Source organism: Epinephelus moara, chromosome 23 (assembly GCF_006386435.1).
Source record: "Epinephelus moara isolate mb chromosome 23, YSFRI_EMoa_1.0, whole genome shotgun sequence".
Taxonomy (NCBI): Eukaryota; Metazoa; Chordata; class Actinopteri; order Perciformes; family Serranidae; genus Epinephelus; species Epinephelus moara.
The window spans coordinates 15,091,993-15,104,344 of NC_065528.1; the positions used below are offsets into that span (position 1 = coordinate 15,091,993).

The window sequence follows — 12,352 nt, forward strand, 5'->3', positions numbered from 1 at the left end:
TCTCCGGCTCATTCAGGTTGCAGCAGTGGCGGCGGTGGCTTTTCTCTGCTCTTAGTGCAAGTGCCAATTTTTCATAAGTAGCACCCAAAAAATAAATCTGCGTTTTGTTGTTGAATGAGTGTCACTAACGTTTCCTGATATTACCAGTGCTTGAAGTGGTGACAAGTATTTTGATTTTTCGGGATACATTACTAGGAGACTGTCAGCCTACACACATTATTCTTATCTGATTCATTTCTTCTGTCTAGTTGAGGCACGCTGAGGCTCAGTGTGTGAGGCTGTATTAAGAGTGATACTTCACATATAAAGAGTTTAGTTGGTGGTTTCCCTTTACTCCTAAACCAAAAATGCAGCAGCAAATGTGTAGAGAATGGATTAAACAGTGTGTTTGTCTGCTTTAGCTTCAATTACTTCCAATGCCAGTGACATTTCATACTACATTATTTTGTGGGGTTACATTTAAAACATCTCTGGTGTATATACTGTGTATGATTGCCTCACTGTGTGAAAGCTGGGTCCTTGATTCTACTATATCAGAGTGTAGGCAAACTGGGGAAGTCACTCTTATGTTCCTAGGGTCCTGTTTCCCCAGATTTATATAGCATATAATGGGGACATGACAAAGGGTCATATGTTCCCCAGTTCTACATATGTGTTGTCTTAGGGTCCTTTGATTCTGTTTCTAAGATCCTATGTTTCGAGGGTGCTATGCTATGTTTCCAAGGTCCTATTTTTCCAAGATCCTATGTTTTCAAGATCCTATGTTTCATGGGTGCTATGCTGTTTCCAAGATCCTATGTTTCCAAGATACTGTCTTTCCAAGATCCTATGTTTCCAAGATCCTTTGTTTCCAAGGTCCTATGTTTCCAAGGTCCTTTGTTTCCAAGATCCTATGTTTCCAAGATCCTATGTTTCCAAGATCCTTTGTTTCTAAGATCCTATGTTTCTAAGGTCTTGTTTCCGAGATCCTATGTTTCCAAGATCCTATGTTTCGAAGAGCCTATGTTTCCAAGATCCTATGTTTCTAAGGTCTTGTTTCCGAGATCCTTTGTTTCCAAGATCCTATGTTTCCAAGATCCTATGTTTCGAAGAGCCTATGTTTCCAAGATCCTATGTTTCAAGGGTGCTATGCTATGTTCCCAAGATCCCTTGTTTTCAAGAGCCTATGTTTCCAAGGTCATATGCTTCAAGGGTGCTATGCTATGTTTCCAAGATCCCGTGTTTCCACGGTCCTATGTTTCCAAGGTCCTATGTTTCCAAGATCCCATGTTTCCAAGGTCCTATGTTTCCAAGAGCCTGTTCCCAAGATCCCATGTTTCCAGGGTCCTATGTTTCAAAGGTGCTATGCTATGTACACAAGGTCCTATTGCCAAGATCATATGTTCCCTAGCTCTAAAGTAAATAAATGATAGAAGCCTGAAAAAGTTAGTTCCCATAAATTTTCCATCTGAGAAATATGAAATGCAATCACAAATAAAACAAAAACCACAGTATTCAGCGCTGTATAGCAGTTTATTCATTTCTGGCATGTTTTTAAATATATTTTATTCATTTATTTATATATTTTACATCATTTTTTTATTTGATTTTCATGTCTTTCATACATATACGGCTGAATGAGGACCCAAAGAAAAAAATGTGTTAAATTCTGAAGGCTAAATAAAAAAAACAAGCAGGTGAATTTGTGAGGAAACAATACAAAATGATGACATATACTACATATTAATTTGTCTAAATGTTGAGTTAATGTCAGTGGAGTTAGCCATGCACAGTTCATCTAATTCAATTCATGACTCACATGAGCCAGTCCCAGTTTGTCCCCAGCTCCGCCATGAATCACGAGCCAACACAAACACTTTGCTTTTCAAATAAATCTACATCTCTCTCAGAAGCAGTTACATTTGTCGCGCTGTATCTAGGAGCCAATGCTACATGTTAAATCTGTCAAACAGCTGCTCAAGCCCCCACGAGAGCAAATGCATGATTGAACTTGTCAAATGGCTTGAGACATCATGAACAGCATTCATCCATAATTACTTTCTGCCCATTCTTGTCTGGGTAATACTGTGTCTTGAAATATCCCTGAGCCGCAGCGCTTCTACATTAGCTTTCAAAACCACTTGATGGCTGTCTCCATAATGGCTACATCATCTCATCATATGCTCTGTTATTGAAAAGCAACATTGATGGCACAACAGAAACCAATCATTGGCGATGTCTGTAAACATACTGTCATGTTTTGATGCAACTTTGACATCCAGAGATGTTGTCTTTGCTAGAATTAAATGAAAAGGCGACAAAATAATGTGCAGGTTTTCTGCTAGTACTCACTGCCTGCTCTTTACCAAAGCTCAAATCTCCACCAGTGTAAATGTCAACAAGGCAAAAAGGGACACAACAAACTGAAAATAAAATGATTCTCAGATGAATTGTTGCATCCTCGGTAGCTACTAATTAGGAGTCCAAATAAACCAATCACACATTACTGCATGCACACAGAGCTGCCTGTTGAATGGCAGCATTAAAATCTAACCTCTCTAGCACTCTGCATTTTTCAGACTTCAATCTACTATAAAAAAAAAAAAGTCAACAGACTGATTTGATATGTAGACATTATTTACATTTTTTTTTCCAGTAAGGCATGCCGTTATTCAAAACTTTCAGTCAGCGAGGGCTGTGATTCCTTTATTAGCGGGTTACAGTCTCTGTGTCACAGCTGAACTTGTTGCCATGACGATAATACTGCATACTGAGTGAGGAGGAGGAGGAAAAAAAAAAAACTTATGTCACTGAACAATTTCTGAGAATAGTTTGCCAAGTTGTGATGTGAAGTTCTCCAGTTACCTTTGCACCGCAGAGCAAACAACGAAGATCCTTCACAGTGGAGGGAGTTATCGTACGCTCACAGCACAAATACAAGCTTCTTCTCGAGGGCTCAAATACGAGGCAATGAGATACTGAGCTTCTGAAATGAGTTCAAAGCTTGTGGTTGTACATCACGCTTAGTAGAACTATGAAAAAACTCAACAGAAATTAAAGTCTGTGAACGGATAGAAAGATTTGTAGATGTAGAAAATGGCGAGAATCTGAACACAAAATGTGTCAGAGGTGGAGGACATAGGCTACTACAGTTTAACTTAAGTAAAATTAACTTAAGTAAAAATAGAATTATCTCAGTACTGCTAAAGTACAAAAGTATTAGCACCACAATATACTTAAATTACATATTAAAAAAAGGGCTTTACACAATGAGCCATTTCAGAATACTGTGTAATATAGCTAATTTCAGTTAGGAAGTACAGAAAACGAGACTTTTGCACCTCCTCTTGTATCCCTTTTCAGGCTTTAGAAAATCTAGTCCGTGACAGGAGACTTTGGCCGATCATAGGTCATCTCAGAGAAAGGGTGTTCCTACTGCGGAAACCCTGATTCAATGGTGGAGAATCCTGCGGAGAAAGTTGCTACTCCAGCATTGGCAACAACTGCCTACGCTGTAGAGCAACCTGAAAAAGGAAGACAGACTTATCAAAAAGAGAGTCTCATAATAAACTAAATAAAATGTGGCAAAAGTTGGCAAAGCGTTTCAGAGATGGACTTAAATGTTGCTAATAGTTTAGCCTTCTGCTAACAGGAGCCAAAGTCTCACAGCTGCAGCTTCAAGTTCATATTTATGCTAATGTTAGCTAACGTTAGAGTCTCGAATCATTGTGTGTGTCCACCGCCTCACTCTGACAGACAGAGGAGGAGAGCAGGCAGCAGCTCTGGAGACCAGACAGCCCTGACTCCCTGCCAGATCACCAAACTTTCTGTTGCTGCCATTACACAGGTCAAACCAGGCACTGCCACTGTCAACCAGCCAGAAGGTTTGTTTCCTGAGCTGCTGCCCACTCTCCTCCCAGCAAGCAGTCCCCAACGCAAATATTTTCTACAAATTCCCAATTTTTCTTGTAGTTTTTTTTTCACAGGTTTGATATACAACCACAGACTTATAAATTATTTCAAGTCCAAGTCTTAATGAGTCGTATTTGAGCCCAGATAATCCCACACAGTTAGTGTCAGTTTCATGCCAGACACATCGCGAGAAATCCCCTTTTATTCCATGTTGAGAAGTTCTCAACTAGAAATGGGTAAATGCAGTAACAACCAGATGTTAATGGAATTGTTTTCAAGTGTTTGAGCCTGACAAGAGGAGAAGTTGTCAGATTTTTACAGTCAGCTTCTCCTGTGTCAAGATTCAACAAGACAGCGCTCAACCCTCTGGCACCTAACAACAGCAAACCATGAAAACTGAAAAAGTACTATTTGACTCAAGTTTGTATACTTCACGGGCATATGTTGCATTCATAGAAAAAAAGTACATTCATCTACTATTGTTTTCCACACTAGCTTTGGTTCATATGAGACATCTTTAGTTCATTAAAAATCAGATGGAAGAACAGTATGTGGGTGTGATACTGCTTTGAGAGGTGTGTGTGTTTTCTTTGTGTGTCCCTGCTCGATGAACACAGTGAAACATGTCAAACGATCTAAGTGGCACCTCAGATGAATTACACACTGAAAGCTAAAGTGCTGAGGCTTTGTACCAAAAAAACAAAATGCACAGTCATGTTTGACAGAATGAAGAAAGACAGATAACATCAGACCAGGAGGAACTTTCACACAGTTAACTTTTACCCTTCTGAAAAATCGATACTTTGTCGCCACCTGGTGGTCAGACTGGGTCTGAAGTCATTGTTGGCCAATTTTCCAAGTAGGATTTCCACTGCAGGCACAAAGGCCTCTGTCATCACTCATCGCTCTGTTCACATTTCAGAGCTTTTGGAGAAAGTGATTATGTGAAACAAAGAGCAGATTAATGGCTCTGCACCAAATTTGACATAAAACTGAACATAGAGCCAAAATATTTCACCAAAAAAGTCCAATAGTTGATGATGATGCTCCATTTATTTTCTCCTCTGTCATTTACTTTATATTAAAGGCAAACATTTTTTACAAACACAGGAAATATGAGACAAATGAATCCCCGGTTAAAATCAATATGATAAATTCAAACTCATGTGAAAGATTGAGCCAAAGTAGAGTTATACTGACATCAGTTACCATGACTAGGTATCACCTGAATTGGTGCCAAGTATTTTATCAAATTTATATGGCGCATAGTTCAGTAGCTACCTTGAGTTCTGTTTTAACATCATTGACGTCTGGTTTTAAAAACACCAGAGTAAGGCAATCAGATATGGCTATGCACAGGTGTGGTGTCGGTGTTTGTGCATGCTCGTGCATGGATTATGTTTACATGTGTTCAAACTTTGTTCATGATTTACAACATAAAAATAAAGTTCGTCTGCGCTGTTTGGCTGAAGCCTCCACAGGCAACAAAAATGCATCTGCTGGCTTGTAGTTTGTTTTTGTTTTGTTCTGAGAAAGTGATTTAAGAGGAATATTCACTCACTCATTGAAGTACAGACAGGTTAAATGTTAGTTTGCAAATGAGTATTGACATCAGTTTGAGTCGTAGTAAGATGGAAGAGGAGGCAGAGAAGGAAAGATGCAAAACAGATGTACGATTTTTTTTTTTTGTGATACCCCGCTCATCCTCCATGTGATGTTATCGCCTCCACATTTTGTTTCAGTTCCTTGCTCAGGAGCATTTCAGCAGCTTAGGGGGTCGATCCTTGGGAGCCTTTCAGTCAGGGGAGCAATCCTAGTGACACCAGGCCAACCCTGCTGTTCAAGTAATGTCTCCTGCACAGATTGGGGTCACACGTAGATGCCTTCAGGGTTGAGGCTGGAGGACACGGTGCTTTGAAGGGTCCGAAGGTCACTGGGTAGCAGACGAGAAGAGCCAAGTCGTTTCAGAGAACCAGAGTCCACTTCTGTAGCAAACAGCAAAACAAAAACAAAAGTATTTAGCCATCAAGGAAAAGAGACAGAGTCTGATTGAACAATCAGACAGATATTTTTGCCATCTAGCACAATGATGCTCATGGATCTGTCGGCCACTGTAAATAATTTCCATAACTTGTTGGTTGTGTTGGTTCAGTGGCTGTAGCCAAAAATGCTTGTAGGGATTTACAAAAGCTCTGCTTCAGTGACACAGTACAGAGTTTATTTTCAGATAACCTTACATCACACATTACGTTTATTTTTTACTGCATGAGGCATTCCACTTGCCCAAAAACAGAGTTTACTTGCCCCAGGAGTCCTAATACTAAGGGTGCTTTCAGACCTAGAGTTGTCTTGCTTTGGTTTGAATCACGGACTAATTTTGTTACAAAGTTGCATAATTGCCTAGAGTTGGTTTGTGTTCTCACGGCAGCATTTTACAAGTGGACCAGATCAAATGCCTTGCATGAGAAAGCTGCTCTTGATTGGTCAGAATTTCCATGCGGGTTATTAATTTTCATGTAAATGAGGCCTCTGTCTGTTGATATATTCATTTATTTTTTTGGTGAACCCCCTAACTTTAAAGCTCAAACTCTATGTGCGCAATTATTAATGTACTTGATAACACAAACAGTTGCCACTATAGTAAATGCAATGATGTCAAACTGAACTAGGAGAGAACTGATAAATGAGTACTTTGTCACCCAAACCTTCTGGGGGATTTTTCTCAAAAAGGAATAAAAACAGGGATTTTCCTTTTGACTAACCGTGAAAGTCTTGAAGCATTTCAGGGCTGCTAGTGGTTTGGTCCATGTAATGGGGTTACAGACTTAAGCTGTTATGGCACAGTCTTGCCTCAGCAGCTCAAGTCTACAGTTTATAGCATGTAATTCTCAGGATGACCACAAGGTGCCACTGTGTGCATACACATGTGAAAGCAATACTGCATGTAAAGCTCTGCAATCAAAATGTGGCTGGCTCTGAAATTGAACTTTTTAAGACGGTGATGGTAGTGTGGCCAGTCTGTGTTGGTGCGTACATGCATGTCTATGTCTCTCTGTGAGTGTGTGTGTACGTGCCGTTGTTGTTTTCTCCTGTAGGTTGAGCGGGCAGCACGGTGACCTTGGTACCAGTCTGCTGAATGAACTGCTGCAGGTTGACCTGTCGTAGCTCTTTTGTCAGCTGCTCCAGCTCCTGCTCCTTCTCCTGTAATGGAAGAAAGACACCATGACAACTAAATTAAGTCTGTTCTAAGGCTGAAAAACACTCAATGAGCACTAAAATGAGATCTACCTTTGGAAATGTGTCTGACAGTACTGATGACATACGTGAATCCAGCTGCTGCACCTTATTTGAATCTTTTTCTGCATATTTGGATTTAAAACATGAAAATCAATAAGGGATCTCACTGAGCTCAGGATCTCTCCAGAAGTCATAACCCAATTGAGACAGCTAGAGAGAAGAGTTAGCTCCCAGATGGTTACGCAACTGCAGGCGAGGGATTGTGTACTTATTCAGGCCCCTCTCTAATCAGGCGAAGAATGCTGTAATACCCTCCCTCCCTTCCCCTTCTCATTACCTCATGCTTCCCACACCCTACTGGACTTCGCCTGCACATTGAGCACTTCACTTCATACAAGGATGCACGCGGCCAAGGATCCACTGCACATCCCTGCAAGCCACAGATTAAACTTCACTTCACTGCCCACAACTTAATGAGCTTAGATTTCTATGGTTCCACCTGTGTGCAGAGGACTGAATTTTCAAACGCTGCAACTTTCTTAATGAGAACTCTTTTAAAACATTTTTTAAAATAAACCTCTGTTGCAGGTATTTGGAAATGCCAAGGGTGATTTTCAATTCCTGGCAATTTCGAGACTTTGGTGTTAAAAAATCTAAATCGAAACACTAAATCTGAGCTGACCTGTAATCTCTTGCTGGACTGGCTAAGTGAGCGTTCCAGCGCCCTGCAGCTGCTCTCCAGCCGCGCCGTGTGTTGGCTCTGCATTTCAAGCTCTGCCTTCACTTTCTCCAGCTGGGCTTGCACCTGAAATCCAGAGTGGAAGTGAAGAGAGAAAAGCCAACGCTCATTACCAGTTTTCAGGAGAGGTGGGCAAAAGTTACTAATGCTCGTAGTAAAGATGAGGGAGGGCTCCTTCATGCTTTAATGTGTTCAGAACTTCACAATAGTTCCTCTGGTATAAAAAAAACAATACAGTTGTACTATGTGAAGAATAACTTCACAGTCAGAAAAATCCTTGTTATTAGTGACACCTCCCTCCAAGGCCGTTAAATGAAAAGCAGTCAGCATCCTTCGTAACTGAGAGCGAGCACCTACATCTGCCACAACAGTGACAAACAAGAGGCCGACTATGCTTGACCGGCACAATGTTGATCGAATACTGGAAAAAGAAAATAAATTTAGCATAACGTCCTATCTGTATGTTCCTACATTTCATTTGGACCAACCGGCTCCGTGACTAGCTTGCTGTTTGCAATTACTTTGTTAAGCTAACGTTACAAAGTACACAAATAGCTTAACCTAGCTTAACAGCTAGTTGTTGTTGGCCGTCCAGCTACACTGCATGGACCTGGTTGCTTCGTAGCTGATAAAATAATTTGCAAACCAACCCCATTCTGGATAAATTAGCTGACATTATCCCCTCAATACTGTATTTTACATCTGCTAGTTAGCAAAATGTCCGCATTAAGCAGTGTTTACACTATGAGCGACACAGTAACGGGCTACAGTCATTTTTAATGCCCAACACTTGTTGCTGTGGATGAGTGTGACGTGCTAAAAATAAAAGCTGAGCTACCTTCAACTTCTGCCCCAATGACGCAGTGAAGCGTTAACCAGTCATTTTTATTATGTATATGTTTCTAGCTGTTAGCTGGCGCTGTGCTAGCATTATGTGCATTGCAGTGCACCTGGGGTTGTAATGGGGCAGCAAAATGGGATGTTAATGGGCCTCAGACATTGTTTAAAACATATGTTTTGATGGCAAGTTGCAGACACATACAAGCCTGTGACGACATATGTTAATGAGCCCTTGAACAACACTTCAACAGCGACTCGGCAATAATGTAGCTGGTCACGCTGTTGCCTTGTTTCTCGCAGTTTGAACACAGCATTACAAAGTAAGCCAACGTTAGCTTAAATTAGCCAGCCAAAACCAAACTACAATATCACAATATATTTTGTATACGTGTCAGTGTTTGCCCTGGGATTTTTTGCAGCTATGTGGGCACCGAAATTACGATATGGGGCCCTGAATTTGTTGAATTTACTGTTTACCACAAATGAGACAACGCACACAGCTATCCTTTAGCTTCACCCCCCAGCCACAGATTGTGAAGATGTGTCTCTTGGCTGCCGCTGCAAAATGTATATGGGTTGGTGTTGGTTGTTTGTTTATGTTTGTGGACTCCATTTCTTAGCTAACGTTAGCTATGTTAGCTGAAGAGAGATGCAGCACGCTGTTGGGAAAAGTTTGCCTAGAGGGCTTTCTGCCAGAAAGGGATTATTTTGGTTAAGGTCCATCACATCATTTGGATTTTCCAATTAAATTCAGCCAGTGTCCCTTACAGATAAGTCAGTCCATAGGCTATAAAAGGCAACGGAGAAAGTCGGCGAAGGTCTCAGTTTCTAAGCTGGTTACAATTTGTTTACCCATTGGCAATAAAAAAATGATTAATGCATGTAAAAAGTTACATACAGTACCTTGAAGTATTATTTTTGTTTGTATGACAGACACTGAGAGACCTGAAGGACATGTCAGCAGCTTGACAAACTACACTCCTCTCTGCTTGCATGATGCTGAGTGTGTTTTGTAGAACATGATGAATTAGATTATACCTCCTCCTCATTGACCCTCTGGTTGAGCTCGGCCTCCTGCTGCAGCCGCTCCTGCTCCAGGCCTCCCTCCATGCTCTACAGAACATGACAGATAATGAATAATATGGAACATAATCTTCACAGAAAACCAAATTAATTACACTTTTCAATTCCAAGTTTTCATGTTGTTTATAAACCCAGTAAAACAGCATCCAGCATGAACCAGGTAGCCTCCCTATAACTCCGAGCTCACCTGTATGTGTGCCAAGTACTCTGAAAGCTTGGCTTCACAGTCACGTACACGGCCCTGCAGCTCGACTAGCTGTTGCCGAAGTTGCCGCTCGCTCTCGTGCTCGATCTGCAGCTCGTTCTGCCAGAATTCCTCCTCCTCCATCTCTGCATCGTTCCTCCTCACCTGCTGCTCTAAAAGCAGCAGCTCCTCCTCCAAGTTTCCTCCCTGGTAATGAGAAATGATTCCATTTGAGAATTCTCTGGCCCCAAAGAGAATATAAAATACTTATTAAAGAAAACAGGGTAAGGGAATGAAAGATGATGCAGGGATGTACCTGGCCTTTCACACTTATAGACTCAAAAGATGGAACAGAGACAGGCTGCTATTAATTATGAATTAGACCTAGTGTTGTGGCCCACAGCCACCTACAGAGATTTAAAATGAACAATGTTTTTTTTTTTTTTCATCTTTTCTTTAATGAAACACAGAGTTCACTCCAGTGCCTGCAGAGCAACACAGCAATACAGTGTTCTGCAGAGAGAAGCTGCAACTGCCCATAGCAAGTAAGATTTAGGTGTTTTTGCTTTTTTAACAATGAATTGTTATTTATTTGATGATGACATAATGATGACATGCTGATGTCATGATGATGACATTTTTCAAATAAACAATATTGTGAGTAGTGTGGCGGCTACGTCAGAAAAACTGACTATCCAGTTGGAGCAGTGTATAAAAGATCACAGACATGATGATAACATGTTGATAATGACATGATGATGACATGATGAAGACATGATGACGACATGTTGATGAAATGATTATGAGATGATGATGACATGATGACATGTTGATGAGAGAATGATGACATTTTGATGACATGATGACCACATGATGATGACATTTTGATGACATGATGATGGCATGATATGATGACATGATGATGGCATGATATGATGACAACATGATGTTGATATTTTGATGACATGATGACGACATGATGATGACAATTTAATGACATGATGATGACATGATGACATGATGATGACATAATGATGACACTTTTTTTGTAAATGAACAATATTGTGCATAGTGTGACAGCTACGTCAGAGTGAGAGTAGGATATTATACGAAGCGTAGCCATACACTAACCGTGTATGAGAATATACTGTGTCTATCTATGTCTATATCAATCGTTGCTTATGAACTGCAGTCAAACTGTCAAACTACTGTTTAGCTGTAAATGACCCAGCTGCAATGTTGAAAACAGTTGAGCCAAAACCAGGCACTGTCCATCATACAGAGCAAGTGATCCCATTTTACAGCTAAACACTGACTAAAATATATTTTGGAAATATCTGAGGTGAGAAATAGGCAATGCAATTAGAGAATCTTGATTCGTATCTGATCAGTGAACATAGTGACAGTTTCATCAAATATGACAAAACCTTATTTTATTTTACTTTATTACCTTATTCAGCTACAGCTGTAATAGATTTGTGAGGGTGTTCAGAGTGCAGGTGTTCTAGATCTGCACACATCATCGTTTCCTGTAAGTAACAGCACTGGCAGCTGTGGTTTTACTCACTTCGTTGGCTTCGCTGCTGGTCTCCTCCCAGTCTCGCAGTTCGGCCTCGCAGCCCAGCAGACGGCTCTCCAGGGCCTGGAGTTTGTCTCTCTGCAGCTGCACCAGTCGGCTCAGCTCTCTGGCTGGACTCCCAGGTACAGATGCTACTCCAACACCTCCAACCCTGCTCAGGTTCAGACTCACCCCCTGCTGCTGGAGCTGTTTGGCTGGATGGATGGATTAATGGGTGGATGGGAGATGAAAGGAATGGATTGTTGACAAATGCAAGCATAGAAGGAGGGAGGGAAAGAGAATGAGAACAGTATGTACACAACCAATAACACAACTATCACCCACAGCAGTAATAGCTTAAATATACTGAACAACATAAAACACACTACCTTCAGCATCTCTGCTTTTCCCAAATATGTCCCTCAGACCCTTGGCCCCTCCAGTGAAGGTCAAAGACTTGCGTTTGGGTTCCCTTCGTTTGAGTGAGCGGTCTGTCCCTGACGGGCGGAGCTTGGCCAGAGGTGGCAGGCTCTGCCGATAGAAACCACGCTCCGGGACGCGAGCCTGCCCGTCAGAGGTGGGCCGCTCACTAACAGACGGGCCTGTTCGTTGGAGGATGAGCTGGACATCACTGGCATACTGACCCCACTTGTTGAGGGACACCACAGGATTCTCGTGTGGGGCCAGGTGACGTTCTGTCTCACGCCATTTTTCGATCAAAGTGTACCTGCCTGTGCGCCCTGGGACAAAATGAAAAATGTGATGCATTTGGTGTTTAATTACAGAAATATTCCTGACAATTTATCGTAGAAGCCCTGAA

At 41.3% G+C, this 12,352-nt stretch overlaps 1 protein-coding gene across 2 annotated transcripts in view; it reads right to left on the reverse strand.

Moving 5' to 3' along the window:
- Positions 1–1,501: 1,501 nt before the first annotated feature.
- rassf8b (Ras association domain family member 8b) overlaps positions 1,502–12,352 on the reverse strand; it is a 35,375-nt gene continuing 24,524 nt past the window's right edge. The window contains exons 3-9 of one of the 2 annotated variants that reach the window (XM_050036642.1): positions 11,922–12,272; positions 11,542–11,747; positions 9,978–10,181; positions 9,746–9,820; positions 7,811–7,933; positions 6,966–7,092; positions 1,502–5,876 (exon numbers count right to left, since the gene is read on the reverse strand). In XM_050036642.1, coding sequence (XP_049892599.1) covers positions 5,761–5,876; positions 6,966–7,092; positions 7,811–7,933; positions 9,746–9,820; positions 9,978–10,181; positions 11,542–11,747; positions 11,922–12,272 — 1,202 coding nt within the window. In that variant the 3' untranslated portion in view covers positions 1,502–5,760. The remainder of the gene's footprint in view (positions 5,877–6,965; positions 7,093–7,810; positions 7,934–9,745; positions 9,821–9,977; positions 10,182–11,541; positions 11,748–11,921; positions 12,273–12,352) is intronic. The other variant, XM_050036643.1, reaches the window with a different exon arrangement.